Source organism: Mytilus californianus, unplaced genomic scaffold, assembly GCF_021869535.1.
Source record: "Mytilus californianus isolate M0D057914Y unplaced genomic scaffold, xbMytCali1.0.p SCAF_2, whole genome shotgun sequence".
Lineage (NCBI taxonomy): Eukaryota > Metazoa > Mollusca > Bivalvia > Mytilida > Mytilidae > Mytilus > Mytilus californianus.
This window is the reverse complement of record NW_026262668.1, coordinates 130,776,933-130,791,064: the sequence shown is the minus strand read 5'-3', so window position 1 is coordinate 130,791,064 and position 14,132 is coordinate 130,776,933. Positions and strand designations below refer to the sequence as shown.

Below are 14,132 nucleotides of genomic sequence, written 5' to 3'. Positions count from 1 at the left end.
TGAGATGTAGATTTAGTAAGGGCTTTTCAAAAACTGATAATTTGTTTTATAATTCTTAAGTTTTTTGAATTCTAAAAAACAAGAAAGAAAAAATGTTTTGCGCATTTATTGACTTTGAATTTTTTTGCGGGATGAACTATGATATAAGTTGCTAGTGAATGATATGAATGGTATCATGTATATATATATAATTGTAAATATGTATAACGATACAAAGTCATGTATTTCTTATATTGATTTAAGCCAGAATCCCCCCTTTTTTGCAATAACGGTGTACGTCAAGGGGAAAATTTGTCCCCTTTTCTTTTTGTCTTATTCATGAACGACCTTGAGTCATATTTATCAAACTGCAAATCATATATGGACTGAAAACAATTTCTAATGAAATTGAACTGAACTTAGTATGTTTAAAGTTATTTGTAATTTTATATGCTGATGAAACTGTGCTAATGGCAAAATCACCAGCAGAGCTACAAAAGCAACTTGACTCATTTCAAGATTATTGTTCTCTATATGGACATTGAAAGTTAATGCTGATAAAAGTAAAATCATATTTTTTTCTAGACTTATATTTCTAATGAACTTCAGTTTTAATTGAACGGAATAGAACTATAAATAGTGAATAGTTTTAATTATTTAGGGATAGAATAGGACAGAAATAGGAGCTTTAAGAGAGCGAATCAGTCCATAGCCAACAAAGCTACTACTGCTTTCTATGAGGTCCTAAAATTAGGCATAAATCACGGCCTTGCAATCAAAACACAGCTCGAATTACTTGATAAGATGATAGAACCTACTGTATGGGTTTGAAATATGGGGTTTCAGTAGTAATGAAATAATCGAACAAATCCACTGAAAATTTTGTAAATTGCTGCTACTTCTAAGATCTTCGACACCATCGTACAATGTATATGATATATGGTGAACGTGGGAGATATCCTCCAAAAATTGACACGAAAAGTACAATGATATCATTCTGGGCTCATTATTATATTGCTTTTTTGTTATTTAATGTTATTCAGGGTTATATCTGGTCTATATACCAGCTTTGATAAGTGTTTGGTATAACTATAAATTTTCACTTCGTACTATGAACATCAAAATTATTTATTTTGTAAAAATATTTCCTTTCTCTATTGGTACTGTACACGTATACCTAACAACAAAATTATTTTCATTTACCTGTGTTTAAAGTTATTGCAAATGGCTGATATTTTTGTTCGAGCATATTGTTTTTCTTTAATTGTTTAACATTTCTTACCGATATAACATGTTACTTTTATTATTCTTCCCTTAGTTTATTTGTTTTGTATTTACATTGTGTCATAGGTCAAATTTATTTGTTCAGTGTATGTTCAATGGTGTTAATATGTCCTTTGATTGAGTTAAGCTATTTCAGTTGATATTTTATAGTGTGTCTTTCTATGTTGTGATGTTACACTATTGTTTCAGAAAAAGGGTGAAGGTTTGGTACCATTAAAACGTTTAAACCCGCTGCATTTGTTTGCACCTGTCCTAAGTCAGGAATCTGATGTTCAGTAGTTGTCGTTTGTTGATGTGGTTCATAAGTGTTTCTCGTTTCTCGTTTTTTATATAGATTAGATCGTTGGTTTTCCCGTTTGAATGGTTTTACACTAGTAAATTTTTGGGGTCCTTTATAGCTTACTGTTCGGTGTGAGCCAAGGCTCCGTGTTGAAGACCGTACTGTGACCTATAATGGTTTACTTTTATAAATTTTGACTTGGATGGAGAGTTGTCTCATTGGCACTCATACCACATCTTCTTATATCTATCAACTTCTTTCTGGAAAAGTGTCAAGAATGTTCAAAATTGTTTATAACTTATGTTTTCAGTTGTCAGATGTGAACGGAGATCGGTTGTTATGGTTAGATCACATAAAAAAAATTTCTAAATGAATGTGGCTTAACATATATTTGTAATACACAAACTTTTATGAATTTGAATTGGCTGCGTCTGACAGTTAGTAGAAACCTTAAAGATCAATTTGAACAGAATTGGCATTTACTGTTGGAAGAATCATCCAAGCTGTAAATTTCTTAGTATTTAATAATAATTTTAGTTCAAAAGTTTATTTAAATATTTTAGATAACAAACATCTTGTAGATTTTGGTAGATTTAGAACAACAAATCATAAATTACCCATTGAAACTGGTAGATGATATAACATCAACAGACAAAACAAAAACTGTACTCTGTATAGTAAAAATGAAATCGGGGACGAGTTTTACTTTATCTTGGAATGTCAATTTTTGAACAGGAGAGAAAAGTTATCATACAAAAAATATAGTTACACCAGACCACAAATATTTCAAACTATAAATTATTGATTTCATCCAAAAGAAAGAAAAACTTATTAAACTTTGCAAATTTATCAAAATCATAAATAAATCACTTAATCTAGAGTGAAGTCATCCTTATTTTTTGTTGACAAAATGTCTTACATACTAATTGTATTTTATTAATTATTATAAACATTGTCAAAATGTTGGTTTTTATTGAGAATAAAGATATATAATGATATGCTGCTATAGTCATTCGTAACGATTTAGAGGTTGACTAGTATAGATAGCTTTCCATTGTTACAGACTGTATGTATACCTCTAGTCGTTTTTTGTTGTTGTTAGGTTTGTCATTTGTTTGCTGTCTTGTTGACATATTTTCCACGTCTTTTTTTTATTCATATTGTTTTAAAACTTTACGTTATCAAAAGCTTCAATTTACCGGGACTTCTACTAAAAATTGCACTCATATATTTAAAAGTAACAACGCCTGTGATAATTAAGGTATCAAAATTACTTTTATTATGAAAAGAAAACTGACTTTTTTTCATCGCAGTTCCTTTAAATCATATAAAACAAGTTTCTGGTGATTATTATGTTAAGGAAATTATTGAACCAATGCATGCATATATACTAAACAAAGTCCTCTGAGAACGTGTTTTTATATTTATTACCAATCCGTATCCATTGATTGATGATCAAAAACCTTGGTTGCTTATTAATTTTCAGGTTTTTGTTCCTGAGTTTACCGACCAGGACGTTGATAACAATCAACAGATCATCATAGAGCACGTGAAACATAGTGAGATGATAGAGTGATGTTTATTTGTTTTTATATAAATATATTTTCCATGCGTTTCTTCTACTTAATATTATCTTCTTTCAACGTTAGTTTACCTTTTCTTCCATAACGGGTTGCCCCTTTGCACCTGCGTTGTGCGGTTGCCGAACTTCTAACGAGGGATGTCATGGTTAGGCCACACCAAATTGATGTTTCGTTCTTTGGATTTTGCCATATCAAATTTTGGACAAAGCGACTTTTTAATAAATAAAAATAAATGCCGCGCCCGGAATCCTAACAACAATTCCTTGAACAACTCTGCAACTAGCAAGCATTTTGATCCTAAGAATAATTTTGTTATATACAAGAATAAAATTTAAAATCAAAATCGCTCGCTCGCTCCATGTAATTCTCTTCGCCTAAAAAATGGCATATTTACCCCCCCCCCCCCCCCAAAAAAAAATAAGAAAAGAAAATAAAAAAAAAAAAATACGCTCGCTTGCCATATTTTTTTTCATGAAAAAATCCAAAGAACTTAACATTGAATTGTTGTAGCCTTATGTACACGTATTTCATATTCAAACTTAACCATCATATTCAACTTGTTTGTAAAATTGGAAGTTTTATATGACTTTAAAACGGTAATATTTTCCTCATGCAACGAACGGTTATTTCCATTTATAGGTGCTATGTGCTTCCACAGACAACCTTAGATTGACCTTTTTATCCCAACTCCCATAGTCCGTTCAAGCCATTACTTATTTCAAAATATCAATAATATAATCTAAACTTTACTCTGCGTAACTGAGCCACATAAGAAAAAATAAATCACGAAATTTTCAATAAAAATTACATTAAAATTGGTACCATTTATGTTATTACAATGGGTTTATTAAATCGTATGGATTTATATTATAAAAAAGAAACTTAATGTCTGGCCTGGAGTACAAAATTATAAGCCTGGTATCATTGATGATTTTTTATGTATCTGTAAGACTCTAAAGTGCGATGGTACTCTAAAGTGCGATGGTCACGCTATAGTGCGATGGTCTACCCTAAAGTGCGATGGTGTCTCACGCTAAAGTGCGATGGTTGTTTGTTTGCTAAAGTACGGTGGTAAATCAAGCTAAAGTGCGATGGACCAATAGGGTAAGGTTCGTGGGCTTTGAAAACGTTAAAGAACATAAGATGTAAAAATAGTCCTTTTGCAAAATCTAGTATTCTAAGGTATACCATATGTGATAGGCATTATAATCTACTGGTAGGCTGAAGTGATTGTTTCTAAATTTAGAAGACCGACCACGTAATAATTGCTAAAAAGGTAATTTAGGTGTCACAAAATACTATATTTCTTGTAAATGAATTTTTAACAATTCGGGCGTATTAAATATTGTGATAATTGGCGTAGTTTGCCATTCACACAGTCTATCACTAATGGGAACACCTCCCTTTACAGTCGTTATTGTAAATTACAAATACAAAATTCGATTATTGTCGGAATATGTAACATTTATTTGTTTAAGCTTTAATTTAAATGAGAGAAAAAAGCGCACTTTAGAGTCCTACATATATATAAGAACATCTATTAACTAACACGTAGATTTTGATAAATCAGATTTTTCTAGGATATTGTAACCTGAGTACTGATAACATGTAGTTTTGATTCAAATGTTTCTATTAATGATATCATATATAGATTAATTGTTTACTCACGTTATAACCCGATTTTGTTTCCGGGTCTCTTAGTTTAATGGTATTTCTGATCTTGGTAAACCCAGTATTAACCTGTTCCTTTGCCTTCGTTAGTCGTCCAGTTCGGTGCAATAAGATCAGTATGATAATGAAAATTACAATAAGCAAAAGAAATCCTGAAATATGAAAGTATATTGATGATGCTGAAATTTCAAGTCAAAATGCTACTTGTATTCGTATAAGGATAATACATATCTATATTAAACAGTTTTGAGGGGGGATTTAACATATAGTACATATATGACCAACATATTCTAGGGGTTGAATTTGTTTTTCGCAGGGATAAAACTACAGATGCATTGTCCAATAGGTTACTATGTAAATTATTCAATTAAAAGGAGCCATCGCTCTTTTGTCTAAAGTTCGAACCAAGTGACATGTTAAAACAATACCTCATCGTGTCTTGTGTTGAAAAATTAACATACGTCTAATTCCACAGAAATGCGTACATATTCTCGGATTTTTAGAAGTACCAAACACAGGTAATTCAGGACTCAGAACCAGGCAAAAGATGCCTTCATATTCAAATTGCAAGCATTATTTTTATTATTCACAAGAATAAGTCAAAGACTTCTAACATTCTCCCTAGTCATTCCTCTTTCATTTGATACACACATTTATTATTGAGATAAACAAAAAAAATAACAAACATCTCACCTACCGAACAACCAACAATAAATCAATTATAATAAGGATATGTGGTATGATTGCCAATGAGACCAAATGAGGTAGATATAAGCTACTATATGACGCCGTACGGCCTTCTACAATGAGGAAAGCCATTTCGGTGCATGAAGCAAGTTATAAATCTAACATAATATTTGGAATCCTAATTGGTGTTTTATTAACTAAGAATGTGAGGTATTCCTCTTAAACATTTGCTAAAGCAAGTTATTTTGGCTTGAAAAATATTTTTCCCGACATCGATAAAAGCCAGATTGTAAAAAAAGAGGACTTCCCCACTGCAGGCTATTCCAAAATATAAGACATGCAGTATGTTTGAGGAAATATGACATTGAAATGACAGCAGTAACAAGCAGACTCTTGGGACATTCTCATTCGACCAGGGAGGAAATCTGTGATTGTGGATAAATTTCAATTTACTGGTAGTTCTAATACCAAATTATAAAAAAAAAAACTTTTCCTTTAATTTATTTTATTTAACTATCATCTAACATTTTCTCTTACTTTTATATCAGTCATTTTAATCCGAAAGGATTTAACAACATGTATATGATTATAACACGTTTATAAATACCTACTTTATAATCTGTTGTCATTATCTTTGTTCTAAAGTATATTCACATTCAATTTCATGTTTAAATACTTACATATTATTAAATATTTTGTTAATTTCAAGTAAATTTTGTAATTTTATATGTAATATGTTATTCAAATAATAAATAAAAGGAGGTTAGTTAGGAGAGAATACTCGGACGTCGAATTGAAGTGTTTCGTAGCGAATGAAACATTTACTAGTATATTGGGCTTTGTCGTATATTAAAATGTATTATTAATATTGTTTTTTTTCACATACATTGTTCATATATTTGAATGTTAATTAGTAATGATATTTTGAATCCCGATTGATGTTTTATAAACTTGAGACTGTGAGCTAAACCCAAAAACATTTGTTATAGCAGGGTCGCACAATATCTCTGTTATATTAACCCTAAACTTCTTTTTGTTTTGAGAAAAGTTATCACGAAAAGTGTTCATAATTGGCAATTTCGAAATAATTGTCACAAACTGTACCAAAAATACGGAAAATTGAAAGAAAAATTGTCTTTCAGTTTAAAAATTCATGAAGATCAAATGAAGAACGTTGAGTTGTCAGTAGGCTTGTTTCTCGTTTCTCGTTTTTTATATAGATTAGACCGTTGGTTTTCCCGTTTGAATGGTTTTACACTAGTAATTTTTTGGGGCCCTTAATAGCTTACTGTTCGGTGTGAGCCAAGACTCCGCGTTGAAGACCGTACTGTGACCTATAATGGTTTACTTTTATAAATTTTGACTTGGATGGAGAGTTGTCTCATTGGCACTCATACCACATCTTCTTATATCTATTGTTATTTGTAGTCGAATATTTTAAATGTACAATTTTTTACCTTTTGTTAATATATGGAAAGTGTTTGGACATAAGTCATCCTAAGGGTTTGTAGTATCGTTATATAATTATACTTACGTTTAGACACTTTCAAACAGGACTAGATAACATAAGTGAAAACAAAATCCAAATTTCGATAGTCAGTTAGTCTAACGTTAAAAAAAGTAAAACAGTGTTATCAAAGAAACACAAAGGAAAGTGTTACAAAATACAATGTACCCAATCTTACCGACAACGATGCCTGCTATGCCACCAGGCGATAAAGATGATTCCCCTGAAAATGAATTGAAATAATCATGAATGTATACGTTCATAAAATACACACAAACTACAACATGGATAACAGACTCAAATACCTTGGTTGCATCGTTTTTTTTTCTTAATCAATGGAAAATGGTCTACAACGAACTTCTAAATACACAGAATTATAAAATGTAAAGAAAGAAAAAATGGTTAAACAACTCCATGATAAAACCATAATAAAAAAATCATAAGGTTAACAAACATTCTATGAAATTGCAAGGATATAGGGTGAAAATTGAGGGAGGCGTTGATTACACAAAAGCTATTCTATCTTTTGCTGCAAATGAATAAGTTATTAAGTCTAGGAAATTGGGAAAAGAGGCGAGAGATACCAAAGTTATATTCAAACTTATAAGTCGAAACCAAACTGAAAATACCATGGCTAAAAATGGAAAGCGGCTAAAAGACAAACAACAGTTAGCAAAACACAACATATAAAACTAGAAATGACCAACCAAAACCTCAGCAAAACAGGAGGTGATCTCAGGTGTTCCGGAAGGGTGAACAGATCGTGCTTCACATATGACGCCCGTCGTCTTGCTCATGTAAGTACAAATCCGGCAATAAGTCTTATTCTGTAGGTCACATTCGCGGGAAAGTGGACGGGATTGTGGTTTCAACAATTGGAACATATCCGTCGTCATCCGTGAAACATTTATATTCCGTAACCAACTCGTGACGGTATCCGTAAATTTTTTGAAGGGATGATTCCAGCTTCAACACTTGGAATTCTTGGTGTTGGTTCCCAATGCTTGACCAATTGGAAATACATAAACAATCCCCTGATACCGTATATTGGTTTTTTTTTCCGCGATTTTTTTCGCGATTTGATGACAAAATAAGCAGGTTAAACTTTTATTGTGTATAAAAATCACTGATTGTGAAAATACACTCAAAAAATTAATCTAGTGTATTAAGATACATAAACTTGATTGACTCATAGAGAATCTATAACAAATAAATACGAGTACAACAAACTAAAATACACATAATTTGGAGAACATTCAAGGAAAAAAAATTAATTATGTATAGGTTAGACAATATTTGGTCATGTGTTATGTATATCTAAAGCCCAAGGCATAGCCGAGGGTTTTAAATGTTCATAAAACATGACTAAGTATTGTCTGACCATTTTAGAACATATATATTCACACCTTAAAAGAGTGACTTTACAAAATTATCCTTTCTCATTGGAATACAAAAAAATCTAATAATATGGGTTAGTTTTAAGTGTTAACATGGTTAATAAAAGGAAAGTGAATCATATTAGATAGTCATTTCAACAGATGCCAGGAAATTGCATTTAGATAGTTTTATGATGACAAAATGAATAAAGTGTACACAAATGGATTTTTTTTCCAATACATATAAAAATAACGATCGTTCCAACTTCAGATGCTTACTTTTTTATTGATGAATGTATTTATTTTTATAATTTCCTTTGCTTCATATATTAACAGTCATTGTTTCTTTAAAAACATTGACTCTAATGTCTTGTATAAACATCAGATTTAATATAATGTTACCTAAATATTTGTCCCCTTTTCATTTTATTTCATTCCATATATTAACCATTATATAATGTATGCAAAATTCAAAACTCAGCGAAAATGTTTTAAGAATTTTATTCTCTTGTTTTCTTTTACTATAATTAGACACACAAAAGTATTTTTTTCTTTTGCTACTTTCATGGGATTGTACACTTCGGTAGAGCAGTTATTAAGAGTTCATTACTGGTCTACAATACAATGTCATTCATGTATAGCATTTCATAGTGCCATGTACTATATGAAAAATAGAAGCGGAAATACTGATTTTCCATTGGACGAGAAGAGGTGAGTATGATCTAATAAAACAGAGATTAATTAGATACACATATTTGTGTGATCTGTCGATCAACACAAAGGACTATTTTTAAATATAGTAGCATTCCATCTTTAGGAGGAATTGAGTTACATATCAATAGTGTATGAAGTTTTAATGATCAGTGTTGAAAATGTAAGGGTTGATTACAAAATAAAAGATACTGCCTTTTTAGATATTGTTGAAAAAGGTCTAAAGTCTGAGGGAAAAGGTACAGATTTCTCAAACCTTTCCAAAATAGCAGGTACACAACTACAATAAACATACATTCATATCTGTGAAGTGTTGAAAGTGGTAGGAGAGGTCGAATTAACAAAATAGGTACCCATTCTCTCTCTCCAATCCGATATCTTCATGCTTTAAGCCGGTCTTGTATTTCGTGGACATCCCCCCCCCCCCCCAAAAAAAAAAAACCAAAAAAAACGTCGTTTATTTATTATCCAAAAACATTCTTGAATAATGTCCATTTCTTTAAAACATGTAAAGTTAGTAAGTAAAACTTTATTTTGATTTGACATATTAACACACAATTTAAACGTGAGCTCTAATTAGCTTTTCACCGAATATAAAAACATATACCATAACAAATAAAATAAGGCATGCAGCATGCAAATATAATTGTAATAAATTCAGCACCACATTAACGCATATATATGTATCTTGTTAACACTAAAAGCATATGTATGAAGCACTAAGACATACTATAAAAAAGAATAATCTATAAAAAATTACAGCTAAAGATTTTCAGTAAATAATTTAAAGTAAAACACTAATTTTTGTAATTTACCATATCTCCTATGTATATTTTATGTAATAACTAATGATTGATATTTATCAACAATTTTAGTTTTGTGTTTATAAACTTTACCATATCTTCTTAGTAGACAAAATTAAAACCTAACGCACAAAAGTAACCAATAATATAACTTACGTTTAGCTGCTGTTGAAAATGAACTTCCAACTGGATCACTCATACCAAAGTTGTCCTCATTGGGTCCATATTTTGTAAACATTTGAAACGTGTAGGATGTTGATGGATTGAGGTTCCCAACATAAACTGTTCTCGCAGATTTAAAAATTTTGTGTTCTGTTGTTCTATTTTGGCCATCGCTCACCATTAACTTTAATCCAAGAAGCTGGTAACAAGTTTCCGGTTGCACCCATTTAAGTTGAAAACTAGTATCAGAAATGCTTGTAATTGTTAGGTTCTGAACACCAAAATCTAAATCGAAAGAATAATAAAATCAATATGTATATCTACAGAATATGTCATCTTCAATTTGAAATGGTTGAATGTCTTTACGACGTCATTATGTTTAAAAAGATGTTGATAAGTTTGCCCCTTATTTATCAAGTCCACTGACGGTATGCTAGTTTCAAAATTTTAAAGTAATGTTACTGTCTTTAAAAAACGCACAAACACAATCCTATCAACCGGTTATCAGATTTGTTTATGAATATTGTTCCTTCCGAGCAGTATTTATCATATTGCATGTGTTTACAAATACAGAATGAGTTGTCTAAATTCTGCTGCCCTGATCCCGGCAGCAAGAACAAATTGTAAATTTCTGCCCTGTTATCTATCAGCTCCTCGACACAGTATGAGGCCTTTTGGAACTCGATTTGTTTGTTTGTATAAAAAGTAAACTTACATTGTTGAATTCCTTTTAAACTTTTAACGTCAGCTATCTAAAATATGTTAAAAAAAGACATATAATATTGGAGTATAAAAAAGCAAGGATTTGATGACCACTTTCACTGCCTTGAAGGAGGAGGTAGTGTTTTGTATTATAGTACGTTTAACGTAGGCACAGGTTAATATACAAAACGGTTATGAATAAAATGAATAAATTGAGAATGGAAATATCTCTATTATGATACCAAAACAAAACATGAATGAGTTGTAATTTTGATTTAAAAAATATCGTCTAGGACAACAGACCAAAAACTAAGTCCTCCGGATAAAATTTCCAATTTATAAATAAAACAAAACTATACCTGAAGAGTTTCAGTTGTATTTAGTAATAATTTAATGTATTTTTTGTTTTCAATAGAATTGTGTTTGATGGCATATATTAATATTAGCTTGAATTTAACTGCGATTAAAAGAATAAATAAATAGATTCTTCTCGACGATCTTCATTTATAAATAAATAATTCATTTAGTTGTTACGTAAATCAACGTCTGATTAGCTGTGAATCAGGCAAACATATATAGTAAACAAAAAAATAAATACTTTTCTTTTGCAATTAGAGTAAACATCTCTAATCACATTAAATAGAATTCAATAAATGTTTTAACATCAATTGACATTCGTTCAAAGGCTTTATCCTGCTCTCGATAATCTCACTTAAAACAAGAAGTTATAATTACAGGATGCTGTTACGAAGTCTCCCAAACAAAGTCCACATAAGTATAAACCCCTAAAATCTTACCTGTTATCAATTGGCTTTATCATGTAGAACATTTTTAATTTTAAGATTCTCCAATTGAAATTTTAAAAATATTTTGCGGAAATTAAAAAAAAAAAAAAATGGCAAGGTCAAAGGTCATGGATGCATTTGCCAAAGCTGGTGGGAGAACGCCTGGTGCTGCTATTTCTAAAGTACATTCATACAAAGAAATTGGATTTAAAACCTTTCAAACTGTGTTTTACTTCTGTATCACCCTGTTTTAGATTATTGCTCTGGTGTTTGGGGCTACAATACTTTTCATGGCATTGATATGATACAAAATAGAGCAGTGCGTTAATAATGTGGTTTACATTGGTTTGCACCTACTATAGCCTTGAACAGCGAACTTTGCTGGTTACCACCAAATCAGAGACATTGGTTTAATATGGTACGCCTGTGGAACCGTCTCATTCTTATAGACTACGAGAGGCTCACGAAAAAAGTTTTCGAGTGGGAGTATCAGTCTAATGGATTATGGTGCACACAAGTTATGGACATCTTTTACAAACGTGGAATAAGTAACCTCTATGAAACCCAACAAACAGTGAACATACAAGAAGCTAAAGAAAAACTTTTACGTTATGCTGAGAGTGAATGGAAAGACAACGCCGCTTTATCACCGAAACTACGAACATTGTGACCTTCAAAGAAAATTACGAACTTGAACAGTATATCACATCAAATCTGTCAAAACAAGAACGATCGGTTCTTGCCCAATTAAGATGTGGAATTCTTCCAATACGCATTGAGACTGAGAGGTTCCGTAACGAGGCGCTACCGGACCGAATATGTGTATTGTGTGAAAAACACGAGGTTGAAGACGAAAAACATTTTCTGTTAAACTGACAATGCTATGATAAACTTAGGCTTAATATCTACCTATGGCCGCATCAGACAATTTTAGTGACGATAGCGAAATACTTATTCATTTACTGAAACACTATCAAATTCCAACTGCAAAATTTGTAAATTGAGCATTCATTCATATAAAAAAAAACTTTACGCCTAATTCTATATTTCTATTTTGTAAACTTTTACGTTCTTCGAATATGATATAATATTGCTAAAGTGACATATGGGTCCAATGGGCCGGCTGTAAATATCAAATTACTATGTATATACTTGTATAAATGTATGTAATGATACACATGTCACTATAATAAATAATTACTTACTTACTTACTTACTATAAGTGACCATTGACCATTTAACCTGAAAGTAGGTCATATGTTCCCATGGTCATTACTGACACTAACTGTTCAAGTAATAATCATTTAAAAAAAAAAATTAAAAATACCATAGGGTTCTAAGGTAAACCCCTCCCTTCTTTTTGCTACTCAAAATACCCCTTATAGACTCCAATGCACAAACAAAACCATGATTGCCCCACTAAACATGTATGTCTAACATATTGTGGAACCTTAAGTAAATCTGACTAGCGGTTTTGGAGAACGGATCCGGACAAGTTTATTTGAAAAGGCAGCGGAAGAGGAATAATAATAAAAAAATAATAAGAAGAACTGAGCAAAAACAATAAGTTTCCAAACAATATAAGAAAATTTAACATTTTCTTTTAATTTGCTGTTTCTAAAATGATCAAATATTCGAAACATTTAGGTCTTTTCTCCCCCAGAACAGATTGCCATAGCCGTCTATGGCACAACTCTTTGGAGTTTTCGGTTTTTAATGTCCTTTACCTTTGTATTCGATTTGGCTTTACAACTGATTTAATATGAGAGCCACTGATGTGTATTATAAAGATAAAAGGGAGGAGGAAAATACAAAACGGAATCATAAGTCCTTATCAAACTGACAATGCCATGACAAAAACAAAAATCAATGACAAGAAAAACAGTCTACAATACACAACATAGAAAAAACTCAAGAATTAGCAACGTAAGTTCCGGGGTGATCTTATGTGCTCTGAAAGATTGAGCAGATCCCGCACCACATATTGAAGAATCGACTAGTATATATATCCAGCGGATGTAGTGTAAAGACATCATAAAGCGTCTGAGAAACTCATGACCTTGTGTAATGCAAACATATAAGTAATGAGCATCGACAGCATTAATGATCATGAGTAACCATAATTGTACATATTTAGCAATATCTATTCAGTTTTGTTCTATTTTGTTTTTGAAAATAAAAACAAAACTGAATAGATAAAGCTAAATATGTACAATTAAAAACAATATTAAAAAATTTTACGATGTTAAATCGATAATTACATTTGCAAGTTCAAAAATCGTATAAACTTGATACATTTTTCTCTCTTTTCTTCTACTCTTTTTTCCTTGCGATTTTCTTACTGTCGGATAAACTAACGTTTGTCGATCTTTCCTTGAATGATTGCATGTATGGTTTATGAGGAAGGTGATTTTGTTTTGGGGCAACTCCATCTTTGTTCGACTTCTATACAGGTCGGTAGAATTAATTACTCTATATCAAGCCTTCTATGATTTCTTGGTACAGCAAATCATAGCCACCACATATATTAATGCAAGCACTTTTTCCATAAAATTGAAAAATACTTCGTTAAGTATGTAAATAGTACTACCACATGAATAGA

The 14,132-nt window shown here is 31.2% G+C and overlaps 1 protein-coding gene across 2 annotated transcripts in view; it reads right to left on the bottom strand.

Moving 5' to 3' along the window:
* The window catches only part of LOC127731037 (uncharacterized), a 167,135-nt gene that overhangs the window by 15,331 nt on the left and 137,672 nt on the right, over positions 1-14,132 (bottom strand). For both annotated transcript variants that reach the window (XM_052239811.1, XM_052239810.1), the window contains exons 12-15: positions 10,759-10,795; positions 10,038-10,328; positions 7,170-7,214; positions 4,795-4,949 (exon numbers count right to left, since the gene is read on the bottom strand). In XM_052239811.1, the coding sequence (XP_052095771.1) occupies positions 4,795-4,949; positions 7,170-7,214; positions 10,038-10,328; positions 10,759-10,795 (528 nt within the window). The remainder of the gene's footprint in view (positions 1-4,794; positions 4,950-7,169; positions 7,215-10,037; positions 10,329-10,758; positions 10,796-14,132) is intronic.